This window comes from Nematolebias whitei, chromosome 5, assembly GCF_014905685.2.
Source record: "Nematolebias whitei isolate Nwh7 chromosome 5, NemWhi1, whole genome shotgun sequence".
Lineage (NCBI taxonomy): Eukaryota > Metazoa > Chordata > Actinopteri > Cyprinodontiformes > Rivulidae > Nematolebias > Nematolebias whitei.
The window spans coordinates 46,087,336-46,104,657 of NC_056502.1; the positions used below are offsets into that span (position 1 = coordinate 46,087,336).

Below are 17,322 nucleotides of genomic sequence, written 5' to 3' on the forward strand. Positions count from 1 at the left end.
ATCATCATTCTCCCAGCAGACAAAGGAAGGTGCACAGTGATTTTGAACCAGAAAGACTATCATGAGAAAGTTATGACACTCCTTAGTGACTTAACCACTTATGAACCACTGAAAAGAGATCCAGGAAGTGGCTACAAGAAGAAGATGATAGATTGCCTGAAAAATTTGGAGCAGGACAAGGCTATGGACCGTATTCTGTACCACAGGCTGTACCCAGGGGAGGCCACACCTAGTTTGTATGGTTTACCTAAAATCGACAAACAAGGTGTACATTTAAGACCAATTGTCAGCATGATTAATTCTGTCACTTACAATGTTTCCAAATATCTGGCGTCTGTACTCATCCCTTTAGTTGGCCGCTCAGAACACCACATACAGAACACCATGGAATTTGTGGATAAGGTGAAGGATGTCATCATGGAGACTGATGAAACAATGGTCTCTTTTGATGTCACATCACTCTTTACGTGCATTCCTGTTCATGATGCAGTAGAGGTGGTCAATTTAAGATTAAAATCAGACACCACTCTGAGCAACCACGCTTTCCACAGAGCAACTGTGTCAACTCTTGAAACTGTGCCTGCAGTCAACCTACTTCACATATGGGGGCCAAAATTATAGGCAGAAACATGGGTGTGCTATGGGGTCTGCAGTTTCTTCTATTGTGGCCAACCTGTACATGGACGAGGTAGAAAAGAGAGCCTTGACGTCCTTTTCATGCACACCACCAAGTCATTGGTTCAGGTATGTTGACGACACTGGGTTAAAATTAAATCTCAGGAAGTCCAACATTTTACTGATCACATCAACTCTGTGGATAAATATATCAAGTTCACACGAGAAGATGTAAAAAAAATGGCAGGCTGGCTTTCTTGGGACTGTGAGGTCTCAGTTTCTGATAGAGGATATTTGCAAACTGAGGTGTACCACAAACCCACCCACACAGACTAGTGTTTGCAATTTGATTCCCATCAACCTTTGGAACACAAGTTGGGAGTCATCAGGCCTCTGTACCACAGAGCAAACAGCATCCCCACTAACTCAGGAGCCAGGCAGAAGGAGAAATCCCACATAAGACAGGCTCTAGAGCAATGTGAATATACTAACTGGGCCTTCCTGAAAGCAGAGAAGAAACCCAAACAGGACTCCAGCCAGCCATCAGGTGAAAAGGAGGAACCTAGACCCAGACCAGTGGTCATTCCATATGTTGTGAGAGAGTATCAGAGAAACTGAGACGTTTATTTTCTAAACATAACCTCCCACTGGCTTTTAAATCACAAAATACATTACGGCAAAGACTGGTCCATCCCAAAGATCCAGTCCCCCAGCACAAACAGAGTAACATTGTGTATGCTGTTCAGTGTCAGAAGGGCTGTGCTCAGTCTTACATTGGGAAAACTAAACAGCCACTGGCCAAAAGGATGGCCCAGCACAGAAGATCAACATCATCAGGCCAGGACTCTGAGGTCTACACTCATCTCCAGGCCAGCGGTCACTCTTTCAAAGATGAAGATGTTCACATCCTGGATAGAGAGGAACGATGGTTTGAGAGAGGAGTAAAGGAGGCCATCTTTGTGAAAATAAACCGTCCATCATTAAACAGGGGTGGAGGCCTCCGTGTTCAACTGTCCCCCTCTTGCAATGCTGTTATTGCTAGTATCACTCAGCCCCCTGTGAATAGCAAACAGCCATCAGTGTGCTAATGATCCATCATTAGGCTGATGGTCCTCCTTGATCATGTGAGCAACTGGTTTTGGCTGTCAGCAGCAAACTGGTTGATCCACTACGAGAAGGTGCTATTTATAAGACTGAGCTGAATACAGCACCTCAGACTGAAGAAGTCTTTCGAATGAAAGATGAAACGTGTCTAAAATTTGTTTTGTTTTGTTTTTTGATTGTCCAGAGGACCAGACTTAACTTTTTTGGATTTTTTTTACCTGGATTATTGAGCATGCATCAGGACACAATTTGTGGGGGTTTTTTTTATGTGTCAGCACAACGCTGACTCATCCCTTGAGTTTAAGTTAGCTTTCCTCTGAAAATGTTAATGTTCAGGGACTGAAATTTAATGAAAAAGCAACTGAATCCAAATAAAAGTCTGAAAAAATCCTAGAAAGTCAATTAAGATTTTATCATAAATATTCTGTAATTTTAAAAATTACAAAAAAGTCTTAAGCGCTATATCATCATGAAACGTGTTTGTGTCATCTGCTGACCCTTAATTTTTATCCAGATGGGAGACAAAGGTACTCCTAATCACTTTATATTCAGCGCGTCGAGCGCAATCATTCAAGTACAACTTACCCAGTCCTCCTAAATAAGGGCTTATTGCAGTCCATGCTCCAATGCTGCCTAAACGCATCTTCTGACCAATGGCAAGCTCCAAGTAGAACAAGGGCACACCTTCCAGAAGCAGCATAATGAGATAGGGTATCAAGAACCCACCTGAAATAGGAAACAAACCATTAAAGAAGAACAAAACTTTGCATCAAACTGTAACAATAAAAATAGGCCAGAATTTATTTGTCTGAGTTTTGAACATGTAAAAATAATATACAAGGACACAAGGATTTTTATTGTAATTTGCATCACATGTGGTACATGAGGTGGAACGAAACTATGAATTGCTAGAATGCTTGTTCTAGAATTGCGCCACTCAAGGTGGCTGCATGTTGGAGCAGCTCTGTTACTTTCATTCTGAGATTTTGCTTTTGGAAACTTTAATTCCTCTTTTTCTGGATGTAAATCACATTTTTTTTGGATGATTGTTTCCTCTGGTATCGGATGCTGTGCAGCTGAAAGGATTTTTACTGAAACTTTTTTAGTTTTGGACATTTGTTATGATTCGTAACCATGGCAACGAGGCAGTTTTCTACAACCAACAGCAGCTGATTAACATCTCAAAAGCTCAAATAATATCTCAACTACAGCCCCAAATCTCAAATAAGTTGAAAGGATGTTCTTTGGACACATTCTCATCTACCTGCCAGCTGTGCTCGAGTGCCTGACTACTGAGATCCTGGAACTAGCAGGAAACACGGCTCATGACAGCAGAAGGACAGAATCGTCCCTCGGCACCTACAGTTGGATGTCCACAGTGACGAGGAGCTCAGCAGACTGCTGGAAGGAGTGGCCATCACTCTGGGAGGAGTTCTGCCCGCCATTCAGGCAGTCCTACAGCCTGGAGGAACCGAGAGGCCAGCCGAGTCTGGGTGGACGGATTGGACGGCATGTGCTGCCAGTTTCTTAGGATCCACTGTGGGATGGATCTTTACAAGAGATCCTTCCTGCCTACAGCCATCAGCATCTATAACATCTCTTAATGAAATGAGGATCACAAGTTACAACAACAAATAATTTCCCTTTGGGATTAATAAAGTATTTTTGAATTGAATTGAATGTACACAAGATCCCAGTTACATCCAACAAAATACAAATTGTAAAGAAAAACATTAATAAGATCCGAGTCATGAACTAAGAATATACTACATTCATTAAACTAAGAATACACTAAGAACTAGGGCTTTAACAGACTACTCGAGTAATCGACCGGTCGATTCCTAGGACATCTATCGAGTTTTTAAATTTCACGTTGAGTATTCGCAGTGACGTCATTGTGTCACGTGATCCGCACCGGGCTACTAGTAGAAGCTAGCAAATGGATTCCTCCCAGCAGAAGGACTGAGCGGAGCAGACCCAGTCTTGGCAAACAGGTAGAAATGCATCAATAGTATGGAAATATGTCACTAAAGATGAATCTTCATGTTCAACTACCGTAAGGAAACAGAAAATGAATAAACTTCCTGACTGTTTGGAGCTCATTGCGAACCGGTGTTATACCATATTCTGTGACCACCGTATATTGTGACCGTAGGGGGTGGTGTTGCATGCACTGTTGCAGGTCACAGAATATAGTGTAACACTGTGTCCAATCGACCGAACCAGAACCAGCTTCCTCTGACCTTGTTTCACAAACCAAAAGCAAAAAATATATATCTCTAAACCTATAAAAAAAAAACTATAAACATATTAATCTTTAGAACTAAACCTAATGCGCACCACAGCTGGCGGTGGTGCGGGGCGGTTGTCCGCCCCACTGCTTTTAGTTTCGTTCTTGACGTGTTGCATGTTTCTTTCACTTTTGCAGCTTAATAATAATAACTAATAGTTTAGTTTTTCCTGTGATTTAGTTGCAGTATGATAAATGGTAGGAGCATAATATACTCTCCCAATGTTTTGTTGGTCTTTTTTTTGTAACTAATAAATGACGGGTTTTTTGCTGATTTATTTTTTATTTATTTTTTCATCTTGAGATCCTATGACGTCATCAACTACTCGAGTTCTACTCGAGTTTTATTATGTTAATGTCGAGTTTAAAAAATATGTAGTCGTTCAACCCCTACTAAGCACTAATGGTACAAAACTAATGCGCCAAAACAACAGCAGCACGAACATGAGTCTGTGTGAGTACAAAGTAGATGAGGACTAATGAACACAGCAACACAAAATAATCAGCAGCATGAGATCAGCATCATTGGTAGTCAGCACATCTACAACCAAGTGGCATTACAGTGATTTTCACAGTTTTTTTTTTGTTTTTTTTTTAACAGTGATTATCCTGGTTAGAGATTTATGAGTGTAACAGACTCAGGGTAGAAGCTGTTCTATTTTGTGTAAGCTACGCCCTTTAAAAGCTGTCGCTATTGGGTTTACCCGCGCACAGACGCGCCAAACACTGAAAACTTCTAGTCCACGCCCACCTGCTGTGTGGGCCCCACTCGGTCCGTTATAAATTGCATCTGGACCGGAGCTCGACTCCCGTTCTTCTTCAGCCAACGCTATGAACACTACTTCTAAGAAACAATAATAAAAAAAAATAGAAGAAGAATGATGACTTCAATTAAGAAATCGAAGACCATCCGTCTGTGCCCTGAATGCCAGACGGGCTACATCTTATCTATGGACCAGCACGTCATGTATGAAAGCTGCCTGGGAGCTGACCACGCTCAGCAAGCTTTGGATCTGCTCTTCTCTTGTCCAGCCTGTAAACTTTCTTCGGCTGAGGAGAAGCAGCGCCGGTGTGAGCTCTTTTCCTCTGAGGAGGTCGAGTTTCAACCGAGGGGGGACTGTTCGCTCGAGGAATTTTTTAACTCAATGGACATGGAGTTTGCGAACACGTCCCCCTCTGAAGCTGAAACAGCTAGCAGCCGCGCTACATCCTGCCTTACAGGAGGTTTGGAGCCAGTGTTGCCTTCGATGGTCACCCCCCCGGAGCCCCCAGGGGCCGTCCATCACTCTGCTCCATGAGCTCCCAGAGATCAACAGGAGGTCAGAAAGAGCCTGCGACCTGGAAGTGCCCGAACCAGTGGTCCAGGCCATGTCGACCCTTCTGGCTGGGAGGCTCACTGCTTAGCTGGCCCTGTTTCCCGGCTGTGTCTGCCCTCCTCCTGGGTTCAGCCAATGATGCTTTAAAGCTGAGGGCTCCGGTCGCCTCCTACGCAGCCATCACCAAAGTCAAAGGGCTCACGGACCAGGGTTTTCCCAACGTCCCTTCCCTAGAACCCAGTTTGTCGGCTGTTTTCGGGGTGAGAGCAGTGAAATACGTCGGTCGACGTATTACCCTGCCATCCTCCAGTGACCAGCTCACCGCAAAGCTGATGGACAGAATCCATCAGTGCTCATCGCAGGTGGGAGCAGCAATCAACAACATTGCTATATTAGCCCTTAATAATGAGACGAAGGAACCGAGCCCGTCCTCTGCAGGTTTGGACCAGATCAACACGGCTGCGGACACAATCAACAACCTGTCTGCGGCGCTTGCAGAGTGCTCCGCCCGCATCACATCCTGGGAAACGTTGCTGCAGAGACAGATGTGGTTGAAACTGTCTCCGTCCATCCCAGAAGACATTAAAAAAGAACTCCTGGAAGGTCCTGTGTCCTCACATGGCCTCTTCGGACCTCATTTTCAGTCGGTCCTGAACCAACTGCAGTCCTCACCTGACGCCCTGGAACAGGTGAGGACCACGTGACCCTATCCCGAGCGTTTTTCCGCCCTGCTCCGACAGCTGGCGGCTGGCAAGAACAGAGCAGGCTCCAGCTGCGGAGACATTTTGAGGGGTGTGTGTCTGCTGAGATGAACAGGGTTTTTAAAGTGAAAAATAAAAAAAACTTTCTCAAAAAACAGAGTTTTTCATTCAGACAGGCTGAATTCATCTGTTGCGTTTTCTGTAAGCACATCCTACACAATTAATGAAAAAGTTACCTTGAGGCAACCTTTCAAAGATAAACGAAAAGGAAAACAGCTTTGGTGTAATGACACACAAACAGGAGGTGGGGGGGCTGTGCTCCGAGACTCCTCCACTCATCCACCAGCCCTGCCTCCTTGCCTGTCAGAGGAGTTGAGCGCTGAAGGCAGCTGTCAGAAAACACATAATGGTAAGATGTTTAACAAAAAGTTAAAACCCAAACAACACAGGGACCTTTCTGTCACACACAGGTAAAAAACATGAACCTGCAGTTAAAGCGAGAGCTTTACGCAGGGGTTATCCATCACTCTTTTTCCTGACAAGCCGACAGAAGTGAGCGCTGAAGGTGAACTTCCACTGAAGCGGCGCTTGTTTTATTCACCCGCTAGCACCAGTTCTCATCCCCATCCGGGCACGGCTGGGGAATATTGTAAGAACCGTTACATAGGAGCTGATAAACAGCCCTTTTCATGCCAGCCTCCCATGGGTCAGTGTGGGCGAAGCCCCCCCCCCCACACACACACACACACAGGATACGATGGTGATAAAGGCTCAGTTATTGTTCTCCTGTACGAAACAAAACATTCACACGCTTCCACTTTCGGAGTGCATAGCAGCGTAGCAGAAAACAGGCAGTCTGAACAAATGATTGCATCATTTAATTCACAAAGGTTACACTCTGCAGTTTGCAAAAACACCACCAAAATTCAACAGAGTGATAGAAACCCATCTCACATCCCCAGAACAAGGCGTAATCCTTCAATCAGAGCTGATGAAGCTTCTGGAAAAAGACATGATTTCCAGAATTCCCCCAGGAGAGGAGGAAGCCGGTTTTTACTTTCAGTATTTCCTGGTTCCGAAGAAGTCGGGAGGGCTCAGACCGATTCTGGATCTGTTTGTTTTCAACAAATTCATCATGGAACGACCCTCTCTCATGCTTACGGTGAAACGTGTTCTCGAATATGTGACATGAGGGGATTGATTTGTGTCCATAGACCTGAAGGATGCAAATTTCCACATTTCGATATTAAACAAACACAAGAAATTCCTCCATTTTTCCTTCCAGGGGGTCTGTTTTCTGTATATCCATCTGCCGTTCGGATACGCGCTCGCCCCACGCACATTCTCGAAATGCATGGAGGTAGCTCTGCAGCCGCTTCAAACGAGAGGGATAAAAATCCTGTTTTTTTCTGGACGACCTCCGGCTGTTATCTCAGTTCAGAAAAGAAGCAGAGACACAAACAGTTGTTTTAGTGAATCACCTGTCCCACCTGGGATTCACAATAAATTGGGAGAAGAGCTCTATAATTTTGCCCCAGCTAATTACATTCCTGGGAGTGAATCTAAACTCAGTGAACATGACAGCTATCCTGTCATATCAGAAGAGGGAATCCCTGATGTCATTGCTTCAGTTTGTCCAGCCCCTCAGAACAGTAACAGTGCTGTCAGTCATGTGACTGTTAGGAATTATGTCAGCGGCTCACGTTGTGGTGCCGCTGGGGTTATTGTTTATGCACCGCCTGCAAATATGGTCCAATCGACTGAAAGTCGACCCTGTACATCACAAATGGCACCTGATCACCGTTCCGTCATATGTGGGAGCGGATCTGAGCCACTGGGAGAATTCCCTGAACCTGTCAGAGGGAGTTCCCCTAGGCAAAGTGACATCATCCACGTTGGTGTGGAGGGACCTGCCTGTCACAAATGATAATAGGTGCGTGGCCGGCTGGCACGTCTTATCACATAATTTTTTTAGAACAGTAGAAAAAAGTGCTCAGACATTTTGCTCCACTGGTTCAGGATCATCACGTGATGATCCACACAGACAACAGAACCACAGCGGCGTACATAAATCGCCAGGGGTGTGTGCATTCAGTCCAGCTGCTGAATGCAGTTCGGGATCTGCTCTGCTAGGCGTGTACACATTTATGTCCGATCAGAGCAGTTTAAATTCCAGGCGTTCTGAACAGAAGAGCAGATATTATGTAGAGAGGAGATCTTCTGGACAGGGATTGGTCTCTTCATCCAGATCTAATCTCGCAAATCTGGAGCAGGTTTGGGAGAGCGGAGGTGGACTTGATGGCCACCCGAGAGAACTCTCAGTGCGCCCTGTTCTTCTCCCTAAATCCACAGGATGCTCCGCCACAGGGGATGAACGTGTTTGCACACAAAGCGTGGCCAAAGATGCTGATTTATGCCTTCCCTCCAGTTTCCCTGATATCAGCACTGTTGGAGAGGGTGCGAAAGGAGAATCTGAAAATGATTCTGATCGCCCCAAAACGTACAAATGCCTCGTGGCTCCCGGTTCTGCAACAGCTGACGGGTCAACCAAGGAAGTTGCCATGGAGACAGGACATGCTCCTGCAGGCGGGAGGAGTAATCAGGAGCCCCCCTATAATAGGTCAGCCCCTTTTGGTCTGGCTGCTGAACGAGAATGCTTAGAAAAATTTGGGTTTTCTAAAGACGTAATATGTACCATTCGGGGGCATGCACAAAATCCACTACGGCTGTTTACGTTTCTAAATGGGCTGCTTTTCAGCGATGGTGTCTAGAAAAACCCGACTTCATGTTCCCTGGGCTGCATTTTGTCCTACCTGCAACTGCTGTTGGACAGAAATTTAGCTTTCAGCGCAATTAAAACTCATACTGCAGCAATCTCTTCCTGTCATGAAGATTTCAACGATAGAACTGTTTTCAATCACCCCTTAACAAAACATTTTCTGAAAGGTGTTTTCCCAGCTCAGGCCAGTGACTCGCGCCCTGGCACCACAGTGGGATTTAGTCTTCGTTCTCAGTGTACTCACTAAAAATCCATTCGAGCCTCTGGACCAGATACCTTTGAAGTATCTGTCGCTCAAAACAGCGTTAATATTAGCTCTGACATCAGCTAAAAAAGTGAGCAAGTTGTCAGGTCTGCCCGTCGCTCCTTCTTGTCTCAGAATTCAAGGAGACCGGAGCTCAGCAGAACTCCAACCAAACCCTGTTTTTATACCCAAAAGCATAACAAGTTCGTTCAGGTCCAGAGTCGTTACACTGGATGGGTTCTGTCCCCCTCCCCATAAAACTATGGAGGAGGAACCGTTTCACCTGCTCTGTCCAGTACGCGCACTCAGGTGTTATGTGACACGCACAGTCGCGATGCGTAAATCCGATCAATTGTTTGCACATTTCAGAGAACGATCATAGGGTCAGCCTTTTTCTCCCCAGCGTCTGTCACATTGGTTATGTGAAGCTATATCACAAGCCTATAGTTCTTCTGGCCTGCAACTGCCTGAAGGACTCAGGGCTCATTCCACCAGGGGGATTTCTACCTCCACAGCTCTGCACAGACGTGTGTCTATGCAGGACATCTGCTCTGCGGCATCATGGTCATCACCAACCCCTTTCATTCATTTTTATTTACGAGATGTCTCCAGCTCTTCACTGACACATTCAGTTCTCAGAGTTATGTCAGAGTGATTTTTCACAATCACACAACAAAAATAAATAAATAAATAAAATGAAATAAATAAAAACAACAAAACAATAAAACAACACAGTCTTGCTCTGTCATTATTAGTGGGCGTTTTCTACGATTACTCGTTCAAATAGGAAAATTCCTTCTTCCTCAGGGGAAATTTTTCCCTTCTCTTATTCCTCTATTGCCTGATATGAATAAACATTCCTTCAGTTAAGATCAGGCACAGAAGCTGCATGCCTGTAATCCAGTACACACCAGGTACATGGATCAATGGTGCGTAATTATGCTTGAATAAATAAAGAGGTTTAGGCAGATATCATGGTGTTTTTGATGGTTCTTGGACAGACCCAGTGAGGCATGGACCATATCCTGATCCGCCCTTTAAACCCAATAGCGACAGCTTTTAAAGGGCGTAGCTTACACAAAATCAACGTTGGTTACATATTGTAACCCCAGATTCTATGAGTGTAAGCGTACACCTTGAAAAACTGGGCCTCACTGGCTCTCAAAAGGCTGAAGAAAAAGAGTAAGCCTTTGGTAGTCAAGCTCTGGTCCAGATGCAATTTATAACGGACCGGGTGCGGCCCACACAGCAGGTGGGCGTGGACTAGAAGTTTTCAGTGTAAACCCAATAGCGACAACTTATAAAGGGCTACGTTTACACTCATAGAATCTGGGGTTACAATATGTAACTAACGTTCCTCAGTCTAGTGGTTCTACATTTAATGCTCCTCAACCTTCTGTCTGAGGGGAGCAGGGCAAAAAGTGTGTGTGCTGGGTGAGTGGGATCCTTCATGATGCAGGTGGCCCTCTTCCTGCATCTGGCGGTGTAGATGTCTGTGATGATGGGGAGACTGAACAGTCTTCTGTGCAGCCTTCACCATTCTCTGCAAAGCTTTTCTTTCTGCAGCCTCCATGCCATACATGATGCTGGAGCACAGGATGCTCTCCACTGCACAACTGTAGAAGGAGGTGAGGACTGAGCTTCCCAGTCCAGCTCATCTCAGCCACCTGAAGAAGTAGAGTCTCTGATGAGCTTTGTTGATCAGGCTGGTAGTGTTGCCCCAGCTGAGGTTGTCATTCAGGTGTACATCCAAGTACTTGTAGCTGGAGACCACTTCCACCACAGATCCTCCTATGTTCAGGGGGGTGTAGGTGTGTTTATTCCTTCTGAAGTCCACAACCATGAATATAAACAAATGGTTTGGGTACTTCAGTTTCCTCCCACATTCCAAAAGCATGCATGTTAGACTTATTGGGAAATCTGAATTGTCTCTAGGTGTGAGAGAGTGTCAATGGTTGTTTGTCTCATTTGTCTTTATGTGTCCCTGTGACGGACTGGAGACATGTCCAGGGTGTCCCCCGCCTCTCACAGTGATGGCTGGACATGGACACCAGTGACAAATGCAATCTGAAAAGGAAGAAGTGGGTAAAGAATGTTTTTTTCATTCAACCTTTATTTATACAGGTTCATCTCATTGAGCCACGGGGACTCATTTACAAGAGAGATCTGTTCCAGACAGAACATATAAAGTACAGACAACAATAACAAAAAACTACAATAAAAATGCAGTTAAAATAAAAGTAGCGTACAAAACAATAAATCGGGGTGCCATAAAACAAGGTGGAATACTAAAAACAAGAACATATTTGCTTTGAGATAAAGATAAAGATTAAGATAATGAATGGTTAGGGTAAGCTGCCACTAGGTGGCAGGCTTGTTTCTTCTGCTCATAGATTCTGCACACACACACACACACACACACACCCAGCCCACTCACTCTTGCGCTCTTTGCGACTTCTCTGCTGCACTGAGACCAAGTCCAAGTCCAGCTAAACATTGAGCAGGAGCTGAGTGTTACAGGATCATGTTTCAAACTGCGCTTCAAAAAGCTGCGCACTGCAAAATGTGCTCATTGTAGCCATTAATCCTGACTTCCTCATTTTGATAAAAAAATAAATAAAAATCAGCACAAATCGTTTTATTCATTTTTGTTTTGTAGGTCAAAGTGTTGTATATAACACTCCTGACTTAAAATGTTGCTGATCAATTTGAATTTCTTATTATTTATTGATTGTACTTAATTTGATTTTTCAGTATCAAATGGTCAAAAATGTTTACAGTTTAAATAAGGATTTTTTTTTTTTTCAGGCAAATTGATGCACTTTAATCCTTTTCTGTTACAGACTATAAAACAATGTTAATAATCTTTATCGTAAGTTGATCTATATTTCTTTCTTTTTTAATTTAATGTTAATAAGGATACAATGTTATTTAGAGGTGTACTTATAACAATTTTATAGACAAATTATACTATTTACAGTCGCGGCAGAGAGTTGGGGGGGGGGGAGGAACGAAATGTTTACTTCTTCCTAGGGGGGACGTAACCGAAAATAATTGAGAAGCACTGCTCTAAAAGAGAGTCCAGCTACCCTCCTAATAAATTAATTTCATCTCCTGTATCCAAGATCTTGTACTATCAGTCACTACTCTGTTTTTAACCATAGGTGAGTGTAGATCCATGGGTAAACAGAGAGCTTCGCCTTACAGCTCAGCTCCTTCTTCACCATACCAGACCAGCACAGAGAATTGTGGAAGCTGCACTGATCTGTTTGATGATTTCACGCTCCACTCTTCCCTCACTCATGAAGAAAATCTGACCGTGGCCACACGGTGCTGCTCTGCAGTACAGCTACTTCACACTCAGTTGTGAACCACTCCAGTGAGATCTGAAGATCGCGGCATGATGACACCAACAGGACCACATCATCTGCAAATCGTGAAATCCTCAGGTCACGGAACCAGACTCCTTCTACCCCCTGGCTACACCAATAAATGTCCAAAAATGTATGAACAGAATCAGTGACAACGGGCAGCCCTGGTGAAATCACACTCCCTCCCAAGAGGGCTCTGACTTACTGCCACCAATGCACACCAACTCCTGCACCGTGTGTACAGAAACTGAACGGCAGTGAAGCACCAATAATCACATAGCATCCTCCACAGTTCACCTCTGGGGAGGACTCTAGCATCAAGCAGCCACAATCTATAAAGGATCAAATCAGATTTTATGCGTACAAATGAGAAGTACCTTTTGCTGATATCTGATTATCAAGAAACCAAAGCTGATTTATAGTGGGATATAAATCAGCTTTGAAATTTTTAGATTGAAGTTGTTTTAAGATAACAGCAATCCACTTTGTTCTTGGTCCCACTTAACCAGGTATTAGGTAAGCAGTCTAGTGAGAATTGACCTGTTTTTCAAAACTGTGATGAGCTATCCATAACAGGTAAGACAGTAGTTGTTCACATTTCCACAGGATCTCACTTCAAAATGTCCAAACTATACCTTAGACTGGCTGTAATGTTTTTAATAAACACTGATAATGTGTGTTTAAATTTTAAAAAAGGTGACATTCTGTTAATGCTGATTCAACACTCTCATTTTTCCTCTTTATAGTTTCTTCTGTGTATTTTCAAACTACTTCTGTGTGCTTCACTCTATTTTCACTATTCCTATTTGTTTGGCTTGGCAGCACAGTGACGCAACTGGAAGAGCTGCTGCCTCTCAGCGAGCAGGTCCCTGGTTCAAATCCTGGTCTGGGGGCCTTTCTGGGTGGAGTTTGCATGCTCTCTCCGTGCATGCGTGGGTTTTCTCCGGGTACTCCAGTTTCCTCCCACAGACCAAAAACTTGCATGTTAGACTGATTGGTAACTAAGTTGTCCATAGATGTGAGTGAGAAAGTGAATGGTTGTTTGTCTTGTTTGCCTCTCTGTGGCCTTGTGATGGACTTGCGACCCGTCCAGGGTGTACCCCGCCCCTTGCACAGTGATTGCTGGACATGGGCACCGGGGACCCCCGTGACCCAAAATGGACGAAGCGGGTAAAAGATAATGGATGGATGAATGGATCTATTTGACTTGACCGAAAAGTGTGCTATCCATTTGGGGTTTTGTCATATTTATACTTCCTTTTTTGAAAAAAAAAAAAAAAACGATTTACAGTAGTCCCTCGCTACTTGGTGGATTGTTTATCATGGACTCACTCTATCGCGGTTTTTCAAAATATGATTGAACATGAAACACGATTAGCTGACTGATGGATGAGCTGCACGATCGGCATGAAATTTTTATTTAAAATTAATTATTTAAAAATATTTAGCACCTGCTGCACCTCTGTGCAATCCATACTGCAGAGTAAACTTCCTCCTGCAGCTGATCAGCTGCTCTCCATGCAGAGCAGTCAAGTGGGCGTGGCCAAGAGCGATTGCAGGGGGCAAAGAGCAGACAGGCAGGGAGCTTAAATCATGACATGTTGTGCTCTTTTATCAATCAATCAATCAACCTTTATTTATACAGGTAAATCCCATTGAGCCTCGAGGACTCATTTACAAGAGACCTGATTTCAACAAAGAAAGATGACAACAATGGACAACAGCAACAACAATAAACAGTTATAAAAAAAGCATACTACAGTTTTTTTTTTGTTTGTTTGTTTTTTAACAAATAGGATGGCTAAAAGGAAAAGGTAACAAAACAAAAAACAGCTAGATTCCAAGACAAATGTAGAAAACTAACAACAGGAACATGTCAGCATTGGACCCTGCCATGTGTCCAAGACAAATGTAGAAAACTAACAACAGGAACATGTCAGCATTGGACCCTGCCATGTGTCCAACAGATTCTTAAAGACACTTAGAGAGGTCAGGGTCGAGAGCTTCAAATCTTTTTGTAAGATATTCCAGGAAACAGGAGCGGAATAGGAGAAGGCCCTTTTGCCTAGTTCAGTCCTCATTGAGGGAACACTGCAGGTAATAATGTCCTGAGAGCGCACTCCGTAGCTGCACTCACGCAGAGACATGTAGGAGGAGATGTATGAAGGCAACAGACCAAGAAGTGATTTAAAGATGAAAATGTACCAGTGAGAGAGTCTGCGTGAAGTTAATGATGTCCAGTTAACCAGTGAATACAGGGTGCAGTGGTGGGTACGATAATCACAGCCAGTTATGAATCTTAGTGCACCATAATAGACAGCATCCAACATCTGCAGGGTTCTTGTAGGAGCGTTCATGTAAATAATGTCACCATAATCAATTCAGGGAAGGAAAGTCACAGATACAAGGCGTTTTCTAGCATTCAGGGTTAGACAGGATTTGTTTCTGAAAAAGAAACCCAGTTTAACTTTCAGTTTCTTTACCAAGTTTTCCACATGGAGCTTAAAAGAGAGATGTGAGTCGACCAAGATACCCAAATATTTATAGGAATCAACAAACTCAATGGGGACACCATTTGAGGATAAAATCGGAGGAAGAACTGCTGGGACCAACTTCCTATTTGAAAAAAGCATCCCTTTGGTTTTTTCGGCATTTAGGACAAGTTTGAGGTGAAACAAATCAGTCTGGACGATGTTGAATGCAGATTTCAAAAGCTGGAAAGCCTTAGCAACAGTTTTAGCTCGACAATAAACAACTGTGTCGTCAGCATAGAAATGTATGGATGCATTAGGGATGTTTTTACCTACATTATGTATATAGATTGTAAAGAGGGTGGGTCCTAAGACTGAGCCTTGTGGTACACCATTGTTGACTGTTAAATAACTGGAGGAAGTACCATTATGTTGAACACATGTTATGATCCACAGTGTCAAAAGCTTTAGACAGGTCTAAGAAAAGTGCAGCACAATAATCCTTAGCATCTAGTGCTTCAACAACATCATTAAGAACCTTCAGTGAAGCAGTGGTTGTGCTGTGTTGTTTCCTGAAACCAGATTGATGTGGAGGTAAGATATTAAATGAGTCCAGGTAATTTTTGATTTGAGAGTTTATCAGTTCTTCTAGAACCTTGGCTAAAATGCAGAGTTTAGAGATTGGTCGATAGTTGTTCAGTGAGGTGGGGTCTCCTCCCTTCAGCAAAGGAAGAACAAAGGCTGTTTTCCAAGTGTCTGGGATGGAGTTTTGTCTTATGGAGAGATTGAAGATGTGGGTCACAGGGACTGTGATGATTTGAGCAGCCAGCCTTAAGAAATAAGGTGGAAGTTCATCTGGACCTGCAGATTTTTTAGGATCAAGATCTTTTAACAGTTTATTGACCTCACTGACTGAGAATGGAGAAAAAGAGAAGCTGTGATTAACTGATTGACTTGTAGGAGGGATTTGATTTGTAGAAGTTTGGTTATTAAGTGAAGTGGTTGATTTTCCATTAGTAACTGTGTCAAATAAAGAACCAGAAGCAACAAAATGTTTGTTGAAACAGTTCAGGATCTTGTGCTTATTTGACACAGGAACAGAGTTAATGAGAAGTTGTGATGGGAGGTCAGATGATTGGGGGGTGCCTGAGAGAGATTTAATGGTTTTCCAGAATCTGTTAGGGTCATTTAGATTTTTGGAGGTCTGAGATAAGAAATAGTTGCGTTTTGCTGCTTTAACAGCAGTTGTGCATTTATTCCTCATCTGTCGAAAACTCAACCAATCAGTGTCTGAGCCAGATTTTCTTGCTGCGGCCCAAAGATGATCTCTCCTGTGTAGGAGGTCAGCTAGCTCTGGAGTAAACCAGGGGCTGTCTCGTCTCTTTATTCTGAACTGACGAAAAGGAGCATGTATGTTCAGGAAATAAATGAAATTATTATGGAAATAGTTCCAAGCGGAGTTCACATCATCAGTTAACAGAATACGATGCCAGTCAAAGTGAGACAGATCCCAGAGGAATGACTGTTCACAAAAATGTTTCAGATCCCTTTTTTGAATTAATCTGGGCTTAGAAGGTGGAAGTTTAATATCTCTTAAAGCCGCTGTCACACAATGATCACTCAAAAGATCAGCGAATACACCTGTACCAGGGAATTTGTGAGGCATATTAGTTAGAAATAGGTCTAAGATGGAGGAATTTTCAGGGTGGCTTTTATTTAATCTAGTGGGGGAGTCGATCAGTTGGGTTAAATTAAAAGACAAGCAACATTCCTTGAATTTGTCACAGAGGGGGGGTCGACTTACACCAATCAATGTTGAGATCTCCAGCCAAAAAGACCTCTGTGATTTTTAAATTACCAAGGAATTCCTTGATGGCATTTAATACCTCAGGTGAAGCTGAGGGTGGGCGATAGCAGCAGACTACAGTTAAAATCTGGCCTCCATTCAAGGTGATGTTTACAGATAAGGCTTCAAACTGGTTTGGAATTGTTTTGGAAGACACAAGACTTGAAACCAGAGAATCTTTAATGTAAATAGACTCCACCCCCCCCCTTTTTTGACAATCACAGCGGTAGATGTTAAATCCATTGATTGCCACGTCATTATTCATTACAGATTTGTTCAGCCAGGATTCAGAAATAAAGATAACATCAGCCCCAGAAGAACTGACCAGGATTTTCACAGCATCAAGTTTTTTCAGAAGGCTACGAGCGTTTACATGCAGAAAATGAAGCCCAGAGGCATTTTTAAAGTCATTTGGTGTGCTGTAATTAGTGGGGGGGTCTAGGGTTGGGCTGAATCCCTGAGAGCAGTAACAACATTATTATCAGACATTTTCTTGAGTTTTTTGTGACTGATGTGTAATTACAGGAGTTAACAGTGTGACAATTAGCCCCCATAATCGAACCATGAGAAACATTAATGAAGACG

General features: G+C 43.4%; 1 protein-coding gene across 1 annotated transcript in view; it reads right to left on the bottom strand.

The window, feature by feature from the left end:
• The window catches only part of LOC119410421 (sodium- and chloride-dependent transporter XTRP3A), a 195,808-nt gene that overhangs the window by 111,884 nt on the left and 66,602 nt on the right, over positions 1-17,322 (bottom strand). The window contains exon 2 of the mRNA XM_037677333.1: positions 2,305-2,445. Within this exon, the coding sequence (XP_037533261.1) occupies positions 2,305-2,445 (141 nt within the window). The remainder of the gene's footprint in view (positions 1-2,304; positions 2,446-17,322) is intronic.